Source organism: Canis lupus, chromosome 7 (genome assembly GCF_003254725.2).
Source record: "Canis lupus dingo isolate Sandy chromosome 7, ASM325472v2, whole genome shotgun sequence".
Lineage (NCBI taxonomy): Eukaryota > Metazoa > Chordata > Mammalia > Carnivora > Canidae > Canis > Canis lupus.
The window spans coordinates 74,120,520-74,143,695 of NC_064249.1; the positions used below are offsets into that span (position 1 = coordinate 74,120,520).

Sequence of the window (23,176 nt, forward strand, 5' to 3'; positions counted from 1 at the left end):
ACTTTGGGCAAGTTACTTCAAATCTCTGATCCTCAGTTTGCTCATCTGTGAAGTGAGAGTTATAGTTTTACGCACAGTAAAGTTGTCAGGATTAAATGAACAAGTAAAGTACTTTGTAAGCCCTGAATAAATGTTAGCTATTAGTGTTTTCCTTCCTTAACACATTCTTTTCACTTATGGGAATGATGCAAACCTTTTTATTTGTTCATCGATTCTTGGAGCACGTATTTCCTGAGTGCCTACTATATGCTAAACCCTGTGCTAGGTAGGCTCTTGGGATATTTCAATGAACAAAGCTTATAAAAAAAAAAAAAAACCTCATATATACTGAAAAATTTTATCCCATGTCTAATACTGATCTCATCTCCAGCCCCTATAATAGCTGTCCTTCTCTCTACATAAAAATATACAAATATATTCAGATTTTTCACCACCATTTGTATACTTAACTCTGCTACTAGCATTTTATACTTACTGGGTCATGAATTCTCCTTCAAGCCAATACAAATCAATCTCAGACATTCTTTTTCCTAGTTCAATATTGTTCCTCTGTAGGGCCGTATGATGGTCTGTTCACCCAGGTCCTTGTTAATGGATATTCGGATTTTCACCAGTTTTTTTTTTTTCCTGCTAACAACAGTCACCACCACAAACTGGAATAAATAACCCTCTGTATATATTCTTTCCGTTTTAACATTTCTTTTTTAATGATTCCCAAATATGGGTCAAAGAGCAAGTTCATTTTTTATGAACCACTGTCCATATTCCTTTCCTTCCAAATTGCAGCAGCTCATTCTTCCACCCAGTACCTGCTAAGTGTCCCCTTTCCCATAGCTCCACCTGCACTGGATGTTTACCTCCTCATGTTTCTAGTATCATGCATGAAGGTGGGATTCTCCTGACTTTTCCTGAAGCTGAGCATCCTTGCTTCTGTTTATTGGCCATTTGCATTTTTTCTTCTCCATTTGTTCATACTTATTCCAGTCATTGCTATTCTTTTTACTTCATTGTGTCTTTTGGCATCAAGAAGTTGTCATTTTCAGATAACGAATATGTTCCCATTTTCCTCTATTTCTCCAAGGTTTTTATTTTGCCTGAGAAGGGCTTCACATCTGTGATTATTCAGCCATTCTCCTGCATTTCAGCTCTTGAATCCATCTAGAAATCACCACCAATAGAGTGTGGTCTATTGCCAAGGGAGAGGTCTAGCTCTTTCCAGATAGACAACAGTTAGACTGGCTCTCATTATTAAATAAACCATTATTTTCTCACAGAATTGAAGCACCATATTGTCATATATTAACATACACGTATAGATTTTGTTAGGGTCTTCTTAGGGTCATCCTACGTTATTATCATCATTTTTTATTAAGCTGTTTTTAATGATATTTTATTATACGATAAAACTAGAATTCTCTCCATATTCTTTGTCAAAAATCCTTCACTGCTGATTCCCTCCTTGTCTACTTATCAGTTCTTACGATGGCCTACAGCCTTAGAGGACTGCCCCATTCCCCTGATGAGCTCTCCCTTCCTCCCTCTGCCTCATTCCACACTAGTTGCCCTCACCTCCCTGTGGCTCTTTGGCCACACCAGCCATGCTCCCTCCTTTGACCTTTCACTCCCACCTTCCCCTTACTTAGGAATATTCTTCCCCAGATACCCACTTTGCCAACCCTCTTGCCTCCTGTAGTCCTTGTTCAGATTTACCTGCTCAACAAGTTCTGCTCAGATCTACCTTCTCAACTCACCCTTCTTCACACTGCAGCCTTCCATGAGACCTCTCCCCACCCTCTCCACACAATTTGTCCCCTTTGGCTGCTCCTTAGTTCCTTTTTATAACACTTCTCACCTTATGTGCTATTTATATTTGCTACTATCTTTCTCCCCCTCCTAGAACACAAGCTCCTGAGGGCAAGAATCTTCATTCGCTGTGTTCTGATGTATCCCAGGCACTGAGAAGGTGGCCAAGCTCACACCAGGCAGTCAGGTTCCAAAAATACCAGTGAGGTTCTCATTGGATTTTTATCAAATTTATACGTTATCATGACTATAGAAATATGATAAATCTCTCCATCAATTCAAATCTTGTTACAAGGCTTGTGATACAGATTTGGGGTTTTCTGCATTAGCTGGCTTTGTCAGGTCTCCCTCTAAAACATATTCTAGGTTCTCACCTTCTCATCGCCAGCACACCAGCCTAAACCACTGCACACACATTCTGACTACTCTTGTGGCTCCCTGTTGACCCATCTGACACATGACCACTGGACTGACTTTGGGAAACTGAAGTCTCCTTCCATCACTCCTCTTCTTGATGCTCTTGAGTAGCTTCCTACTGCACCAGCATAAATTCCAAACATCACATCACAGCAAAGGGACGTGCAGGGTCTGGACCCTCTCACACCCGGCCCTCGCCTTCTATCGCTTCCTGCCCTCCACACTGATCTCCTTTCTCTTCAAAGGACCAAGCTGGATCCTGCACCAGCAATTTGCATTTCCTCTTCTCTCTGACTGCAACTCTTCCCCTGATCTTCATATTTCCAGCTCCTTCTCAGAGTCCAAGACTCAGTGTAGAGGTACTTCCTTCAGAGAAGGCTCCCTAGACCACCATCCTGAAGCGCAGGTGTCTTGTTGGTCCCTGGCCATTATCCTGCCCATCACTCTGCTTCTTTGTGAAGTTGCCTGATGACTGCGTGCCTCCTCCCAGAATGTGGGGGAGGCAGGGTTCCATCTGCCCTGTTCCCAGTGTAGCGTGTGGGCACCTCGCAGGTGTTCCACATTATTTACCAAATGACTGAACAGTTGATGACCTTTCTTGTTAAATTTAGTGCTAGGTATTCTGTAGCTTTCATCATATCGTTAGGAAATTTTGAATAAATTTTGATGAGGACAGGAAGCTTTTGTGTCTTTTATTTTGCCTACTTTGGACTGATTTTATGTTAGTTGCAAAATTCATCTCTTCTTTAAAATATATAAATATATATTTGATTCAGTAGACCTCTACACTGCAAATAAAATAGACTCGTGATTTTCCAACCCATTTTTAAACAGGACAGTTTCAATCAGCCATTTATTTTAGCACGAACCATAAGAAAGGTTTAATTTAAATTTAATTGTTTTTGAGAATGGCCTGCCCACTCACACCAACGTTATCTGCTTCCTTCCACTCCCCAGACTGCATCTGACCACTTCTCTCCCTCCACCCGTCAGACTCAGCCAGTGGATCTTTGGTACTCTTTAGGAGCAATAAGCTGCGACAGGCCTAAGCACAAGGCAAAGCATTTGCCCTTCTGTGGACTGAGGGTTCTCTATTTATAAAATGAAAATGTAATTAAAATCATATTTTAGTCATACTGAGTGTCTCAGTGGACTGGATACAGCTTGAAGATGGCATGATTGTTTACTGAACTTGAGTTTAGTCAGTGGCAGGAACAGCAAGTGCAAAGGTCCAGTGGTGGGAAGTGGCATGACCAAGAATGAAATATTTGTGAAAAAGACCATCACAGGGAAGCCTGAGTGGCTCAGTGGTTGAGTGTCTGCCTTTGACTCAGGGCATGATCCCAGGGTCGGGGCACCGAGTCCCACAGTCCCTGTGGGGAGCCTGCTTCTCCCTCTGCCTGTGTCTCTCTGTATCTCTCATGAATAAATAAATCTTTAAAAAGAAAAGAAAAGAAAAAGTCCATCATGGCTGGAGAGCAGAGAGCAAGAAGGAAGTATGAGTGGTCAGGTTGTACAGGTGGGCAGAGGATGACCGGGACCTCAGAAATTACCTTAAGGACTTTCATGTTGATCCTACAAGCAATGGGCAGCAATTGAGGTATTTTCAGAGGTGGACAGGTTCAAGTTTGTACTGTACACTCCAGCCACACTAGAAACTTTGGAGGGTGGATGAAATAGATCAAAAGACTGGAATAAAGCTCTATGAAATGAAAGATTTAGTAGACAGAGGGAGCAGGTATGAACAGAAGAGCTAAATGCCAGCAAAATGATACAGCTTAAGTTCCGGCCCTGGGGTCTTGATAATCTGCAGTCAGCATGGCAGAGCACAAGGTAAGGAATTTCAGGGACAAGTTCAAACATAGCAAAGGGATACTGTATGTACCTTCGAGATGGAATGGTTTCATTCAACCTCTTGCCTGAGTTATCCACTTTATTTATTTTGAGAGCTATTTACTGGGGTATTCATATGAATCAAAACTGACAAAGAACATAAAGGATAATAAAACTCAGCAGTGTTGTTTGAATATATGGTCACTCAGATAAAATCTCAGCACTGTTAGCTGCAGACAGTTATATTTTGCCCGTTTTGAGAGTTGAGTCATTAGACTCATAAAGTCTTGTATTGGAGATTGTTAATTTTGTTGACTACGAAATATGTGTAGAAATATTTTATCTACCACTACAGGGGCTCTATTTCATTTACCCTGATACTTCCCACAGCCTGCCACTCAGTGCTTGGCACTTGAAAGATGCTCAGAGACCAGCTATAAATTTCTGATGGGATGAATTCAGGAACTAATTTCCACACCCTTTTTTGAGGAAAAATAATATCTGTACCACAGAGGCACTCCCAACTATGACCACCATCAAGAGGAGTGGGACTCGGGGGGGGGGGGGGTGGTGGAGTAAGCATCACATGACCATCCCATGGTCAGCCTCAGTTAGGAAGTAGGACATATAGTTCCATTCTGACAAGACTAAGTTACAACTCTGCCATCCTTGAAACATTTAGCTTTAGGGAGATAGGCTCTGTCTCGCTCCAAACATGTTCACTGTCCATACTTTAGGAGAGAAGCATCTCTCATTCATCCCTTATGTGAAGAGCTTCTCGTCTTGTCTCCTTGGGAAACTTGATGTGTAATAATTAGCTCTATGTTAAAAGATGCAGAGAATTTAAAGAATTGTACTGTGTACTCTTTGCTCTCAAGCAACTTATACCAAGGATCTTCGCTAAAGCCAACATAAACAGTTGACTAAATATTCCATGCCAACAAAATTTACTAACATCTTGAACCATTTGTAATAATGATAAGTGTGTAATGAAATAAGTTAGCATATATTCAGTTGTGCTCCAGAACATAGTATCTGTATGGTATCAGAGTCCTTCTCGGTGTCACAAGAGCTTTGATTAAATCTTTTGAGAAAATTTGGGTGAAAATAAAGGGAAGATAATGTCACCATTAAGCTTTCTCATAAATTAAAATAGCTAAACTCTTCATTGAAGCTGATAATCTATTTTTTTGGAAACGGTGGCTGAATTAGAGCTACTATTTTCCAATTAATTAGGTATCCTGATTTTTCAGGTGCATTCTCATATCAATATGAATGGTTAGCAATTCACATGCTGCCCTGTCTTAGGCACTTTTTGCTAAACAGTGAAGGGGGGTTTGTGTCAGTGCTACATATACTTTCGCCATAGAGGCCAATATAGAAAGTTAGTGAGGGGAGAATTTGGTTGGAATTTCAGCATGTCTTATAAGTATTGCTTGAGGATTCTAAAAATTTCCTTTTCAGCTGCAAAGAATGTAAAGTGAGGGGAAATTTTTATTCTTTCTGCAACACCAGCTGAATGCATTTTAATGGGCTGTAGTGTCACTGGTGATTTATTACCCCTTTTTGTTCTTTTATGTGTTATATTTGTCATTTTGCTATGGCAGTTTCATCTATAAAACAGTATAGTTACAAGGAAATGGTGAGGGGATACAGGACTGCCATGGGAGATTCTGTTGCTTTTTCCTTGTCATTTTGGGGAAGGAAATACTGAGTCAAATGTTAAGCATTTAGTTTCAGAAATAATATATTTTAAAAGATGTATATTGCACCAAAATAGTATTGTTTTCCACTTATGCTACATAAACTTAAGAATTTCTATGTAACAGTTTTCAATATCAGAAAACAACTTCATTTTTTAATATCCTTTTTTGTTTTCCCTTCCACCAGCAGAGTGATAAAAGAAAATAAAACAGTGTATTTAATGGTCTTTTTAGCTTTCTGTCTTGAAAAGCACAAATTGAAATGTTATATTTTAGGAAATCTACCTTTTAATTTCAATATTAATATGATGCATTGTACATGTCCAACACAGATGCTGCAAGTAAAGCTTAGAATTCAAAATAAACCAAACTTTTGGTAAAAGATTCAATATACTGTGAAAAACAAAGTGCCTACAGTTTACAAAATGGTTTAAGATTTGTGTGTGAAAGATTTTATATTAATGAGTTAAATTAGTCTTGCCTTTTTTAATAAGGAAAGATATGTTTACATTTTATAGTAAAATTAAATTAATTCATCCTTGATATGAGTAACATGGAAAAGGCCTGGATATTTTTAAAATATTTATCAAGATTGAGTGACACTATCTGTTTCTCTAGGTCTTTCTCTTCATCCAAGTGTCCAGCATAGAACCAGACACATAGATGCTGTTCAGCAGTATCTACTTGTTGATAAATACCAATCATGATATTTTGATTTTTGTCCCTTGCTTCAGAAAAATGTCACTACAATTTAGAATATAAGGCATCAAGATTGATTCTGACAATTTTAGGTCTAAGAAATCCATGAATCTCATTCAGAATTTGTAGGTAAAAGGCCATGTGCTGCTGTTGTACAGTTAACTTTTTTTGTTGGCTTTGGACTAGTCTCTTTAGTAAATAAATGTTTTTAGAATACTGTAAAATACTAAGTATTTGTGAGAGGGTTTCTTTTTTTTAGGTACTTACAGGTGTGATCTAAGATATGCAATCAGGATGGGAAGGACTCAGAAATTCCTTCATGATCTTGATGCAATAGGGTATAGAAGAGGCAGCAGATGTAGAATAAACAAATCTCCTTTTTTTAAAAAAGAATTCTTAAATATTTTATTGACATTGTAAAAGAATCAGGGGATAGTCAGGATGGGCAAGTGAAAGGAGAAAAAGCATAGTCCTTTCAACAAGGACAGGTTTCATTTCCTATCTTGATAATGCCAAGATGTGTTCATTAGTGACTCCAGTGGGCTGAAAGGAAGGCCAAAGGTCTTTAAAATGATGGGCTTCTAAAATTCTAGCATGTTAAAATTCCCCACTCCATCCCAACACACACACACACAGCTTCTAGAATTGTCATCATTGCCAAGGTGAAATCTCGGGGGATACTTGATTCGTTCTCAAACCATGGCATTTCTAGCTTAGCTACCGTATATTCTTTTCCTTTCACTATTTTTCTGGGCAGGAAACACATTTACTTTCTATTTGGAAATAATGTCAGACTTCAAACTGCAAACTTAAAAAATCACAGAGAATGCTGGTATATCCTTTATCATATTCACCTATTCTAAACATTTTACTCTACTTGTTCTATCATCTGCTCTCTCTCCTTACACAAGCATGCACACACACATATTTTTTTTCTGAAGGATTTGAGTATGACTTACATATGTCATGACCTTTCACTCCTAAATATTTCAGTGCATACTTCCTAAGGATAGGGATATTCTATTAGGTAATCATAGTACAGTAATCAACCTGATGGATTTGCTTTAACTCAGTACTTTACTGTTCTTGTTCTAGTTTGACAGTGAACCTAAAATGCCCTTTGTGACCTTTCCCTCCACTATAGGATCTAGTCTAGGATCAGTTATTCTATTTGATTTTTATGTCTGGCCAGCCTCCTTCGGGGTAGCCACTGTATATTCTTCATCGGGTGGCCGTTCTCTCTCTGGGCAGGCTGTCCTAAGGGCCAGGGGAATAGATGTCACTCTCCTCCATGAAACTGTAGTGTTTGTGTTGCTTCTTTCCCATCGCATATGCTTGTCAAATGGGAATCCAAGGGGTATCACTTTACTTGATGATAAATCATTCAAAACAGTAATTTTATTAAAAATCAGTATGTCCCAAAGTAAAATGCAACATTTGCGTGTTTTTTTTGAAAAGATTGAACAACAGACTTCAATGAAATTTCCTGCCAGTGGTTTGCCCTGGTTCTTGCCCTTTCTCATCTGCCCTTATATGTACACACAACAGAAAGGTGTAAGAATCATGAGTCCCTTTGACCAGCTCATGGGGAACAGTGTATTGAGGGCCCTTGGGTGTAGAGTCCAGATCATTTTCAAAACCACGTGATTTCCCAGGGTCGTTTTTAAACATATCTGGTGAGAATCTAGGCCCAATGAATCTCTGCATCAGATTTTAGTAGGGTAGTTCACACAGGAACTCTGGATCCCGGTGCACATAACGTAGAAAACATATCATAACATAGAAAACTTTCGTTTTTGTTTGTTTGTTTGTTGCATTTACTTCAGATAGAAAGTAGTGAGTCCAAGGCCCAGGCTTTTTGGGCAAATCCATCAACTCTAAATCTCAGTTTCCCTATCTGCAAAACAGAGAGATTACTTTTCTTAGCCTCATGGTAGGCCTTGGGAGAATAAATACAGTGACAGATATAAAGGACCTGCACAAAGCTGGATCAGGGTAAAGGGGAGAAATTCGCAGTTGCTAGAAACTTCTTTTGTAGCTCTGTTGTTGTTATTTCAATAGAAGATTGTTTTATGGCCCTCCGGTCTTTCAAGAGAACTAGGTAATTAATCCGGGCCACCTCCACGCCCCAATTTGAGTGTGGAGGCCCTTCTGAGTGGTTCAAAATTGAACTTCTGGGGAAAAGAATGGATTTCTTGATGCTATGGAGGGTGTTATTTACATGAACACCATGTGCATGCTGTGGGCTCCAGGAGCATCAGAACATGAGAGGAACGTTATTATTCCATCATATGTCAAGACCTGTAATGAGTCCCCCACAGATGATATTTTCCATTTGTCTGTCTTTGGGATATGAACTGTATCAGCATGACCAGGCTATTATCTTGCTACTGGCAATGATGGTGATGATGATAATGATGAAAAAGTTACTGCATTTTCAAAGACAACTACTTTATTTGAAGCAGTAATAGCCCAAAGCAGTGTATAACCTATTCTCCTCTTCCCTGTAGCCCTGCACCATGGAATAAAATGCTGGGCTCCCTTTGTTGTCCTGGCCATTTGGGGTTCCTTTGTTTCTCACTATCCTTGATTTAAACGTGGACACCTCTCTTTGATTACATCAGTTCTCGAAGGGGGCACGAGAGGATTCGGTTTAATAGAACTCCATTAAGAAAGCTTATAGATTAGCTCATTGAATAACATTTTTAGACATTAAATATGAAGTTGGAAAAATACAGAGTGTTTCTCAGGTTTTCATTCACATGCTGTTTTCATTTAGGAGAGTAAATAACTGTCTCTGAGAAACAATCTTTGCAAGTAAGCCTGGCACCTGCCTTGAAGTTAAGAAATGGCATCTGTTTAGCCCACCTATCAGATCTCTGATGAGTTTTCCCATTCACTCTAGTAAATATTCAAGCAATACATCACTTTAGCAATGTAATTGATGTTCAGTTTAATTTACTTATTGCTATTGCTAATGATGCAATTATTAATTATGGTTTATTATTAATTATAACAGTTGACTCAATTGGAGGTCTTGGTCAGAGCTCATACCAGCATATCAGCTTTTGCCTAGGATCTTGCTGGTCTTTGCAATAGTCTAATTTTACTTATTTACTCAAGATTATATAGGACTTCAGAGTAAATGTGATAAGAAACAAAACTATCTTTAACGTTACCAATTTGGTAATAGTGAAAGGGAATAGAAGGGAAGGGAGAAGAAATGGGTGGGAAATGTCAGAAAGGGAGACAGAACATGAAGACTCCTAACTCGGGGAAATGAACTAGGGGTGGTGGAAGGGGAGAGGGGCAGGGGGTGGGGGTGAATGGGTGACGGGCACTGAGGGGGGCACTTGATGGGATGAGCACTGGGTGTTGTTCTGTATGTTGGCAAATTGAACACCAATAAAAAATAAATTTATTATTAAAAAATATTACCAATTTGGTGGGTTCTCCTTGTATGTCTGAATAATTTCCTCAGATACTGGTGTATATTTATGTACGTATGTGCTCGCACAGACAAACATCTAAAGACCTCATCAGAGTGGGTTACATGTGTCTCTTAGCCAAAATAGAGGCTTAATAAAGAGAATTTTCAGATTTCTTTCTTGTTTCTTCTATGAGCAACAAGGAAGTTAAAAAATACTTCTAAAGCAGGATCACAGGAATGATATAACCAATTATTAAATCCAATGATTCTCCATTATTCGAATCATGTTAGCCTTATCTTAGCAAGTTTCTCTCTCTCTCTCTCTCTCTCTCTCTTCTTTCTAAAAAGCCCCAGACCATTGTCATTGTTCTCCAGCAGAAATTTTGCCTAGTTTAAAGACTTCTAAAACAAATTCCATATATGATGGTGAAAAATAGTCTATAGCTACTTAATCATTACAAGTATTGAGTTCATAACACTTTATTCTTGACAGATACTCATTTCCTGTCTCTCTGATATGTACCCAGTTAACTTTCTCGTCATTGATGGATATATATTTCACTGCTTTGGTGCTGAAAATATAACATTTTGCCACTAGTATTTATTTCCATGCTCTTTCTTTCTATTAATCTCATTTTATCATTGGTGAAAGTTTGGTCAGTAAATTTACAGGTAAGGACTTTTATCTGTCATCAACATACTGAGAAATACTCTTCTTCTGTGTGCTAATGGTCTCTCAGTATACTCAGTGGCACCAGTGTTCAGACGTGTTCCTTCTTTCTTGGGGTATTGTCTGGATGCCCATGGAAGGTCATCTGAAAGTAGCTGCAGATGCCTCTTTCCTTTGCAATCCCCTCACTACATCCTGGGGGCCCATGGAGGAAAGACCAAAACGCTGGGCAAGTTGTTGTCTTTACTTACTTCCACTTCCACTTTTTTCTTGTTTTTATCCTTTTATATCCATTGTGCTCTCTGAGAACTTCAACATAAATGGGAAAAGAATAGGCAAGTTATGAATAGAGTGTGATTCAGAATGAGATTAATCATGAGAGATCTTCAGTGCAGCAAAGGTGTTCTCACAGGTACTGTGGGTACATTTTAAGATACTAGGCCAGGTCATACAAGCACCAAAAAGTCAAAACAGCTTTATCCCAAGGAACTGATGTTAGAATATAATGTAAAGAATGTACCAAAATAACTGAACTGAAGGTAGAAAGTATGTTCTGTGCAAGAGGGGTAAAGCAAGGTTCTATAGCAGTTCAGCGGGACAGGAAATACTTCCTACAAAGGAATCAAGAGCAACACTTGGGCTAGGTGGTCTTTGAAAGATGGGTACAATTTGAACCTATGAAAAGTGAGTAGGGGAATGTTTCCATGGAGAAAGACCAGGGAGTCCTGAGAAGGGGAAATGTTGGATGTATGGGGAAAACTGAACATGTCCATTGGGCTTGAACGTAGATGAAGGAAAGTATAAAAAGAACGTATAGTTAGGAAAAGGAGTTGGAGTTAGCTCATGGAAGGCCTTGATTACCTTTTTAAAGAAACATTAGGAAACTCTTGGGGTTTTTTGCTGTGTTTTTAAGTGAAAGAGAGGCCTGATTAGAGCAGTTCTTTGGGAAGACCAGTATGGCTACAGTGTGTAAAAGAAACTGATGGAATGTCTATCCAGGAGTCATGTACAAAAGTCCAGAAAGGAAATAAGCCAGGTTCATGGCAACGAGAGTGGAGAAGACATGAAGAAAATATAGCTTTCTTTTTTTTTTTTTTTTTAACTTTTCAAAGATTAGGTGAGGAGGTAAGAACTGACCTGTCAAATGTCAGGTACCTATTCTTCAACCCAAGGATAGAATGCATAACCCTCCTTGGTAACATATTTCATTTTTATATGCTGAGGGTTAAAACACCCTTTATATACAATCCAAACTCATTTACGTTCTCTGACAAATGTTGAGTGCATGCTACATTCTAGGCATCTAGAGAGGAAAACATACAGCTTTTCTCTGTAAAACCTTGAGCTACTATTCTTATTCAAAAAGATTCCATGTACAGACACAGATCACACGTGGTCATGATTCTCTTTATAAATGCCTCCTATATGTTTTAAGACATCCATTCAGTAAAGCCTTACTAAGTGTTACTAAAGCATTGTGTTAATCACTAGAAGTCAAAGGTGGATAAGAAATATTCCTTACTTTTGACTCAGCTATTAGAAATGACAAATACCCACCATTTGCTTCAACGTGGATGGAACTGGAGGGTATTATGCTGAGTGAAGTAAGTCAGTCAGAGAAGGACAAACATTATATGTTCTCATTCATTTGGGGAATATAAATAATAGTGAAAGGGAAAATAAGGGAAGGGAGAAGAAATGTGTGGGAAATATCAGAAAGGGAGACAGAACATAAAGACTGCTAACTCTGGGAAACGAACTAGGGGTGGTAGAAGGGGAGGAGGGCGGGGGGTGGGAGTGAATGGGTGACGGGCACTGGGTGTTATTCTGTATGTTAGTAAATTGAACACCAATAAAAAAATAAATTAAAAAAAAAAAAAAAAAAAAAGAAAAGCTCCAGTGGAAGACTGTATCAGGCACCTACTGGTCTCCTCTGTTAGATAAATGATCTAAATTCCTTGCCTCTTTTTGTGTCATCCTTCTTTCCTCCCCTATTGGTTGTGTCTCTTCCCTTTGATTCCTTTCCATTGTCTCTACCTTGACCAGTGTATTGTGCCCTGGAAGGGTTATGTGCATGTCATTCCTCTGATTCATTTAAAAAATCACATGGTTTGTATTACCAGGACTTTCTTTTCTGCACTTAGGCCCAGGAAGTCACATGTCCTCGTATATTTATCCTATTCTTCTTTGAGGATTTTAATTTTCCTTATTGCATTATTCTGCACCTCTCCTTTGTTAATTTTCATTCTTTTCTTAGGCTCTCGTCTTTACACTTTATCAAGATGATTTTAAACTCAAGTCTTGTCATTCAGAGTGTGAGCAATAGTCCTCTGTGTCAGCTGTGTTATTAGGGAAAGTTACAATGCAGTGAAGCAGGAGTGGGCTTCACAGACACCCCTGGACTCAGCGTGTAACTCCTTCACCTTCCTTCTCACTGTCTGAGGACAAGCTACCTACCCTGGTTGCTTCTGCTGCCTTAGTTTCTTCATTTGTAAAATGGTACTGATTATACCTCATGGTGTAATATTAAATAAAGTTAGGTAAGATAACTGGTACATAAAGTAGGACTTCTAAAATGTAAGCCTTCTTCCTTCCGATGGAATGTTGTAGTAGCACCTGGCATTCCTTAAATTCTTTTACAATTAGGAATCTCTACCATTGTGGCAACTCATAAAACTAGAGTTTGATTCTATGAGGTTTGCCTCTTAATCGGGTAAAAGGATCATTTAAAATAGTACACTGAAATAAATTTGCTATTTGATAAAATATTAATATATCAGAGGTGTTTTAAAAATAACAAACCAATTAGATATTTTTCCCATGCTGCCATAGTCTGTGAAAACCTTCCTCACAGATAATTTAGGACCAATGAGGTTCTCAAGTGGGATTTTTTTTCTTATGTTGTGCAGGGAATCACCTAGGGTGTTACATATAGGTTCTTGGGTCCTTCCACAGACCTTTGATCCTGAATCTTGGAAAATCTAGTCATCATCATGTTTGAAAAACTCTCCAAATGTTTTTAAGCTATCTATGAATGGAGAAACTATTCTAGAAAATATTGAACAAAATGACACAATTAATATAAGCCTTGTTTATTAAAGAACTTCATTGTTTAAGGAAAAGTTGTATGTTTACTAAATGAGTATAGAGGGAATTATATGACCCCACTCTCTCCTGAAACCCCAGGAATCCTCATTACATTTCTGAGGGTTACCTTTTGGCTCTGTGAAAGACATACCATGTTTCTGTGTTCAGTTTGCTAGACTCTGTACATTTTTTGAATCTCAGAAATACTGATTCTTCTAGCAACCATATAGAATTTATGAGGTACACTTACTTCTTGATAAAATAGTGAATGAACAATTTTAGCAGCAACAAAAGCTACAAGGGGTTTTGGCAAACAGCTACTACTTTGTTCAGGAAGCCGTAGTAATTCTCTCTCCCACAGGAATGATTTTTAAGAGCCAAACATAAGCTAGCTAGATCATGACCCAAGACACAAAGTCTGGAAGAAAATTAGAGGGACAGGAGATTTTTATTTTAATGCTTTTAAAGTTTAGTTTCAAGCAAAACTCACTCTTAACAGAAACATCCTCAAAAACATCACTCGCATTCCCTTTATGGATAATTCACTTTGTATGAAAAGTGAGCACAGCTGATAACTTATTATTGACAATTTGTTTCCTCACTTTATTACTTGACTATGATTTGAGAAATGCAAATGGAAAAAATAAAGCTATTTCATCAGAATAGTAACAGCACTAATAATTCTCTTGAAAGTTTTAGTGCCCAGATAGTAAGTGGTAAGGCTTTGATAGATCATCTTACCCACAGGGTGTTGGCCACATCAATAAATGAAAGCAGTAACTGTCATGAAATTAGAACAAAAATAAAAAAGTAGATTAATTTTTTAGAGACCGTATATATCAAACAATCCAGTATCTCAGTTTTATATGAGAAATTATATTTCTGATTATTACTTGTAAGCCGTACACACTCTGCATGCCCTACAGTGGAAATTAGGGACAAAGGAAGAGTTATAAATTCAAAAGCATAATCAGGTTACAAATAATACATAAAATGTGAATGTAGATTATTCCAGAGTAGTGATTGACTTTGCATTTCCCGGAAAGAATAACAATGATATGTAATTTAAATGAAAAATCTTGGAGATGTTTCTCGATTATGTGTAACATTAAGGTACAGCTGAAAAAACTAAAAACAGACTGCAAGGAATTCTAATTCTCTGAGCAACAAGACATGAATGAACTGTCTCACAGTCATGCTTAAAACCAGGGCATTGCTATTTTTAAGAAAAAGAAAAGAAATCTATCTGCGAATGGTAAAAACAAACAAACAAAAACAAAAACAAAACCTATAAAAATTAATTAAAATAGCTTCTGTAGTCCATAAAGTCATAAAAATGCTAGCATAAAGTGGCCGAGGCTTCCTCAGTTGATGCTTCAGAACATCTTTTGGGACCCGAGTGCAGGAAGCATACTTGGGGAGACTGTCCTCTTACAAATGTCCACACCTACCATTTTATTTTTCGTTTTTATTTTTCCTCATGACCTCATCTTTTAAGGTGTCTTAGCCTCCTCAGTTTCTCTTGTTTTTTGTTTTGTTTTGTTTTGTTTTGTTTTGTTTTGTTTTGTTTTTTGACAACACCAAATGTTGGAGAGGTTTATTTTTTTTTATTGGAGTTCAATTTGCCAACATATAGCATAACAGTTTCTCTTGTTAATGGTTCCCATGGTTGCTGTCTCCAACTTTTTTTCTCTTCTTTGCCTCCAAGTACCAAGAGTAATATTTCAGTGTTCGGTTTGCCACTGAAACCGTTTGTGTGTGGTAGGAATGAAGCATTTTGTTGCTTAGATTCAGTTCAAATATTGAACCCAGACACATGTTTTCCCTGGCAGGAAACCAACCACGTACTTGCATGAATGGCCCCAGCAGCCACCCAGCACTGGGCATCTGAGACCTGTGCGCACCCATGTGCAGCTGGCGGCGTGCCTTTTGTGATTCCCTCGTCCTCACCTTTCAGGTCCACTCCCCACTTTAGATCAGACTTTGAGGCTCCAGGCCCAGGTGAGGCAGGAGCCTTCCTGATGGTCCCCAGATGCCTGGCCTGTCCTTTCCCCCATGAGCCTGTGTAGTGTCGCCCACTTACTCCTCTCAAGGCACAGCTCCATTGTCTTCTGTAGCTCCTCGTTTCTTATATTTGGTATAAGCTGTTCTAGCCAGTAAGCAAAGCCAGTAAGGAAACCATAAAGCCTCAGTTTCCCATGCCTCTCCTCCACTACTCCCTGACCTGCACCTGGGCTTCAGCCCAGCTAAAGGAGTATCTGATCACAGAGACGTCTTTGTGCTCTCTACCTCTCTGTCTTGGCTTATGAAGAATCTTTCTATTGGATTCCTCCCCGTCCTTCATGCCCATTCATGCTACAAGCTCTGGCAAGGAGCCTTCCCAAGCCTTCCTGTCCACTGTCCCAACATTGGGTTCTGTAGCTCCCCCATGGCACTTCACGTGCCTTCAGGTATTGTGCACTGAAGATGAGATGTTGGTCTTCTTACTCATCTCGAATCCCCTGCAGATGCAAGTTACAGCACTTTGAGCATAAGAGGTACTCAGTAAGAAGTTGTGACTTTTGGGGCACCTGGGTAGCTCGGTGGTTGAGCATCTGCCTTTGGCTCAGGTCACAATCCCGAAGTTCTGGGATTGAGTCCCATGTCAGGCTCCCTGCATAGAGCCCGCTTCTCCCTCTGCCTGTGTCTCTGCTTCTCTCTCTGTGTCTCTCATGAATAAATAATTAAAATCCTAAAAAAGAAAAGTTGTGACTTTGAAGTTTATGAAAACCAAGATTCACTCTGACATACTCAAGCAAGTGTACATTCCAGAAATGCTTCCACCATTAATTCCTGACCACTTTTACATCTCTCCCCACCTTTGGGATATAACTGAGTAGTGACATCCTCTGCCTCTTTCTCTTCCTCTTCCTCTTCTTCATCCTAGTTATAAGGAGTGAGCTCTGTGTTCCTGGATCAATGCTCAGCCCTCCCCCAACCCTCCCATCTCACCATCACATTCTGCCTGGAAACCATGAGGATTCATTGCCTTATGCCTTTCTCAGCAAGCTCAGGTATCTAGCTCTCCCTTCTTCCCCTGGACTTCACTCCTGTACCACTTAGCATATCCCCATCTCGTTACTCTCTCTGCTGCTTGGAACCCTCCTGTGTCCTCTGGGACTCCGGGTTAGTCACTACTCCATCCTTCACCCGTCTCCTTCCCACTGTTACTGGAAACTATTTCAAAACTTCTCCTTTCCCCAAATTACCCACACTTCCTTCCTCATGCACAGTCACACCTTACCATCTTGCTTCCTCCGTCACTGGGAAAATGAAGCAGTCAGAAGAGCACAGTCAAATGTTCCACCACGGGACCCCCACATCTGCTCACCCTCAGGCCTCTGGGCCTGTGCTTGGTTATCTCTCCTGTTTCTCTGGGTGAAGTCTGTCCTGTGGCTGAAGCCAGCCCCTCCCTGGAGCACTGGAGACCATCTTCTCCTTCCCCTCCAAGAAAGGACACTGCTCCAGCAGTCTTCTTTCACATCAAAATTTCTCTGTTGGATCAGAAGCATTAGCATTCAGAAATGGTGTGCATTCCCCCATCTTCAAAGCAAACAAACAAACTTCCCTTGATCCCTACTTCTTCTCTGGCTCGTCCACATTGACACGTGGCCTAAAAACACAAGCCAGATCATGTCACTCCAACACTCAGAATCCTCCCATAGCTCTCTCATGTGGAGAAAAGGCCAAGTCCTCCCGGTGAACTAGGAAGGTGCCCCCAATTCTGACAATGTGTCCCACCATCTCCCCGGCTCAGTCCACTGCAGACTCACCTCCATATTCCACGATTTCATCTTGTATCTTTTAACTTTTTCTTCCCATTGCCTAGAACACCCCCCTCTGGGTGTCTGTAGGGCTCCCTCCCTTCTCTTTTTCAGGTCTCTGCTCAAATATTGTTTTCTCAGCAGTTCCTTTTCTGATCCCCTTTTTCCCTGTCTCAGAGCTGAGTAGCACCTGCCTCACCCTCGCAGTCCCCACCCTGAGGTGCAGGTTTCTCTGCAGACCAGCACTAATTAACATCCTGCTGACAATATTTGTTTCCATCTGGGTCTAACCTTCCCCACAAGACTAGAACTTCATGAGGACAGAGGTTTTTATTTGATCCTTTTGTTTACTGTTGTATTCCTACAATAGTCCATGGCACAGTTGGGGTACTCAATAAATTCTTGTTGAATAAATGAAGACGATTGCTGACTTTCTCCCACATTCAAGGACAGCCTAGCTCTAGTCTCCACTGCACAGACATTCTGGGCAGCCAAGCTGCCCCTGGGTTATTCCCTGGGTTATTCCTAATCTTCACTATTCCTGTTAGGAAAGCTTCCTGTTTTCTCAAGGTTAGGCAGTCCTGCTACCGTGGCCACTATGGTTAGTAGCTCCAGGCAGCAATGATGGCTTTCCTGGCCTTCAGGGCTTGCATTCTTGGGTCTTCTGGAAAAATTTCTGTAGCCAGTTCAGTAGTCAAAAATTGGGCCCAAACCTCAAACCAGTGGCTGAGTACACCATGTTCTCAGCCTGGTCTGCTGCTGTTATTTAATTTAACATGGGACACTGGGCCAAGAGTCACTGTTTTCTACTAAGTTGAAAACCAACCAAATATTGTATTGGATTCCATTTCTTTTGAGATTTTTCACATTAGAATGTTATATCCGTAACCTTACATAGTGCAAGTTCACTGAAATACCATCCTTTTTTGGGACACCTGGGTGGCTCAGCGGTTGGGTGCCTGCCTTCAGCTCAGGTCATGATCCCAGGATCTGGGATCGAGTCCCGCATTGGGCTCCCTGTGAGGAGCCTGCTCCTCTCTGCCTATGTCTCTGCCTCTCTCTCAGTCTGTGTCTCTCATGAATAAATAAATACATTAATCTTAAAAAAAAAAATACCATCCCTTTTTAATTTTCTTGGTCGTTAAACAAAGCAAAACAAAACACCCAAAGCTATCACTAGGAGTCAGCAGAGAGGGCATCTGTGAAGATTATGCTCTACAGTTTTAGCAGCCTGTCACCCCCAATCTATGAAATATTTAGCTTATTCATCATTTTAACGAATATGTTCAAGCCTAGATAATGCCTCCATTAAATGCATATATTTGAATTTATTCCCTTTAAAAGGATCTAAATGTGCAGTAAACTCTAAACAGAATGCACAGTAGAAGAAGAAAAAACTGCCTTTCCACAAAGAATTAGAATTTATACAAAAAAAAAAAAAGAATAAAAGTTCATACCATTAGAAACCTGGCAAGAAAATAACAAGACAGAGGGGAAAATATTATGAAAACAACTCTTTTGCCAAGCAGTTTGTAAATTATACTGTTAAATTCATAGATTGGGGTGTGTGTGGGGGGAAACAAGCTATCATTTGCAACCACGTTCTGTCACAAATTATCCTCTGTCCCAGGCAGACTGACAGCTCACAACCACATGTTTCCAAAAAAACAAAAGTGAAGAAAAGAGCATCCTGTGGAAGGGAATCCATAAAGATACCCATTTCAGGAAAGGCTGGAGAGGCAGGGCAGGCAGACAAAGGCGGGAATGGCGGGTTGGGTACCCAGAGTGAAACTGGAATTAATGACACACACCTCCTGTGAGATTATCTCAGCGTGATGATTTATTTCATCCCGATGTGTGTTTACATTGATGCTTCCTGGATTAGTCCTAAACCCGGACATTCCAATCAATCCCTTCATTCTGGCTCTGTCACAGCGATCTGGTTGGTGGCTGTGTCCTGCTGCAGGCAAAGGGAGGGAAGAGAGGGTCACTCGCAGACAGCTCAGGGCCACCCTCCTCTCTTTTCTGAGTTGCTCTCCCATTCTGCATGATTGCCACCATAATCACATTGCAACTGTGTCCTGCAGAGATAGAACATTTCATTTTCTTGACCTGCAATGTGAAATGAGTTAAAAGTAAGTGCTAAAGAATAATAATACCGAGCTTAAGCTGGCTGCATAACAATGGTGCTTGTCTGCTTCCCAAGGGGAATGAAAGGCTTCCAGGGGGGTCTCTGTTCCTAACTCAAAGATGTGTAGAGTATTCACCAATCTCATGGAGCTCAGACAAAATTTTAGCTAAAGTAAAACATAACCAGTTGTTTAGTTAACAGAAGCGAATGTGACCATTAACACGATAGACTTGTTCCTTACTGAGTGTTTATGATGTATGGGTTGTGTCCATGTTGTTTTTCACATTTCAGTATTTTAGGCCAACTAAAGTTTTTTGTATTTCTTTCCCAGGTGTTGTATTTACTGGCATAATTTAGTTACAGAGAAACTCAGTGAATCAGTTATTTAGAAAATATATTTGGAGCACTTGAAATCTATTAACTAGTGAGATTAATGGAATGGCTCCCAATATGCCAACATTTGGAAGAATAAAACCAATTTCATTTTGTTTTTTTCAAGTTAACTTTTTCTAATTGAACAGAGGAAATCAAAGTTGAAAAACACTGCCCCCTTTTTCACTTTTTTGAATTTTAAATGTTTATTTTTATACTATTTTTTTATTTTTTTATAACACACATTTTATCTTTAAATCTTTCTTAGCAGTTTATTTAATGTATCAATATCCTGCAAATCCACCACTTGGTAGTATGTTCCAGTAGCATAGTGGAGTGATATACTTAAGATGTAATTACATTAAAAAATAGTAAACATGAATAGTTTCAAGGTTTATCTGGATAACTAGTGTGAGGGATATTCATTCAAACAAAATAACAGGATATCCTCCTGAAGTTATCAGAAATTAAAATGGCCTAAAATAGGTTATGCAGAAGGGTTTATATTTAATAAGGAGTGACTTTTTTTTTTACATCATAACTGCTCTCATTGGTATTGTCACTTTGGAATGCACATGTAGATGGAAACTCATCTCTGCCTTGTGTTTCTTCCCAGTCTAAACCAGCTTCATCAGTTTGGTGGCCATAGCTGGGTTCAAAATGCAGCATCTCATATAAAATCTTGACATGAATAACTTTTGAAAGAAATGTAGTTTATATGTTTCCAATGGGAACAGATGGAAAGTTAGAGCTTGACACTCCCTGTTCCCTGAGATGACTCATCTTAGAATTAGCCCAGTCTGAAATGCACCAGACACAAGGATAGCTAAGTTTTTTAAGAAATCAGGTGAACCATGAATGGAAAACCCAATGAAAGGGAGTAAGGGCTGGTATCAATATTCAATTTTAATTATATTTTTTTACCAACAAAAATGAAAAAATCCCAAGGTGAGAAATTTCAACAGAAAATCCCTACTTTCAGAATGGTCTGTCCTGACCCCCTAGCGAAGGTGGTGGCATGATGGCTCAGACACTCAGCACTTGTCACGTTCTGATTAAAGGGGTAGAAACCCTTTAAAAAAATGGATTCTGCTTAGTGAATTGAACATTACATTCCTAATATTTTTTTTTCATCCTTAGCTCATTTAGCAGAGGAAATGGATATTTCATCAGACATGGATTTGACATTCCATCACATTATACCGTAAACAGGACAAATGATGTTTTGGAAATGGGAAGGCAGGCGGGCTAAGACAGTAGCCACTGTAAGGCTCTGGTTATCTCATTTAAACAGATATTAAATGTGGGTGCCAGTAGTGTGATCATCAGCTGCTTCCCACTTTGTGAATAAATTGCTTAGAAGGAGTCTTTTGCCTACCAGATGTGACCTAGATTTAGATTTCCAAAGGCAGGGGAAAAATCTCTATTGTGTTAAAAAACAATTGCTGGTAAAATGCATGGTAAATGAGCTTATCTCACTTTTCCAGGTGTTTGGGCTAATATGTTATGGAATTACTGCTTCACTTATGAAAAATAATTGAGGAAAATGTTCCAGCAAATCAAATTTGGATAAAGGCTTAGGATAGCTATTGTGTTGTTAGCAAGTTTTTAAATGGCAGAAAGAGCAGGGAGCCAATAGAGATAATAAAATATAAAAAACTGTTTGAGAAGAGTCTCTTATAAAAGGGTCAGGCGTGGGTGTACTATCCAACTTTTGTTATGGTTTCGTAAAATATTGAAGAACAATGTGAGCAATTACCCTCCTTTCAGTGCATATGAAAGCTGTTGAAAAAAAATCAAAAGCTTGTCTGTCTGCTGGTTCTGATAAGTCTTCTTACTCTGCTAAATGCAGCAAAATTTTTTAAAATGTAACATCTTTATTCTCTTACCCACCGTCTGTCCTTTTTCATTTCTTTCCATCTTCAGGAGCTGCCACCCCAAAGCCAGTCCCAGAACCTGAGAAGGAAACAGACCATACAGTCAAAATTGCTGGAGTCATTGCTGGCATCTTGCTGTTCGTTATCATATTCCTTGGAGTTGTGTTGGTAATGAAGAAAAGGTGAGCTCCTAGCTGTTGCCAGGGATGTGATTCTGTCCCATTGTTTGCCAGGTTGCTTCATGTGTGTGAAAATATTCAATTATTGGGTTGGCTTTCAAGACCCACCTGTGACTCTGATTATCAGTGTTTTTCCTCATACAGCATTCAAGGTTTTCAGACAAAATTTAGAGTAATAGCTGTGGTGTTGTATGGCTATGCCAAGCATACCATGCCAAGTTTAATGTAAGACTATGTGTCTTCCCACACAATGGTACATAAAGCTTTGCAAAATCTTTAGACATTTACTAATCAGAAAGTTTTTAGTGCTGATTACTGATGTACTAACACATTTGATGCTCTCAAAGACATGAGAAAGAAGAATTTTCCTGCTCATTATAATGAAGATAATGGTGATGATAAAATTTACTGAGCCCATGTTGTGTTTAGGCACCATGCTAGGAATTTACAACACCCCATGAGAAAGAGACTCTCAACAAACAGCCTTACAGGAGCACAGGCCGTGGTATGACTAAAGACAAGAACTAAAGCACATTGGGTGTTGTCGGATTGCTCTGTCTAGCCAAGGGGTGGTTTGCGGGAGGAGAAAGTCTAATATGGCTGTAATAAGCAATCCTTGCCTCCCACACTTGAAAAATATACAGTGTCCTTTGTGTTGTGGAAATGAGGAAAAACTTACTTAGTGGTACAGTGTTCAATTTATATAATTATCAACATAAAAATATAGATAGTAAGTGATAGCTTAAATTTTCCCAAACAGAAATAATACTCAGATCTTAATCCTTTTCTCTGTAGTTTTCAAAACAATTACAGAGTGGGAGTAAGGGCATGGATGGTAGGAGGTGAGGATGGAGAAGTCAGCAAACCGAGGTCATGAGGGTCTTGTCTGTCATCTGAGGAGGCTGGACTTGGTACTAAGACCCAATGATGGCCTTCAAGTAGGTAGTAATGTGATGTCATTCTAATCTTAGAAAGATCACTCTGATGTTAGGATTGAGCACCATGAAGAGGGAAAAGAACTCAAGTCAGGAGGAGCAATTGGATGAAGAGGGGGCAGCTTTAGGAATAGTAGGAGGTAAATTTTAGAGGCCATTTGGAGGCAAAGCCCAGGGAGAAGAAACAACATAGAAAGAACCTAGTTACTGACTTAGACAACTTTGTGGAGATATTAG

General features: G+C 39.4%; 1 protein-coding gene and 1 long non-coding RNA gene across 8 annotated transcripts in view; one reads left to right on the forward strand and one right to left on the reverse strand.

Moving 5' to 3' along the window:
* The window catches only part of PTPRM (protein tyrosine phosphatase receptor type M), a 786,460-nt gene that overhangs the window by 525,545 nt on the left and 237,739 nt on the right, over positions 1–23,176 (forward strand). For all 7 annotated transcript variants that reach the window (XM_025429496.3, XM_025429497.3, XM_035718728.2 and 4 more), the window contains one exon: positions 21,875–22,007. In XM_025429496.3, coding sequence (XP_025285281.1) covers positions 21,875–22,007 — 133 coding nt within the window. The remainder of the gene's footprint in view (positions 1–21,874; positions 22,008–23,176) is intronic.
* On the reverse strand, positions 19,263–21,967 carry LOC125755482 (uncharacterized). Its single transcript, XR_007412170.1, has 2 exons — positions 21,842–21,967; positions 19,263–19,557 (listed from the first exon to the last, which is right to left on the reverse strand). It is a non-coding gene; the product is annotated as an uncharacterized LOC125755482 (long non-coding RNA).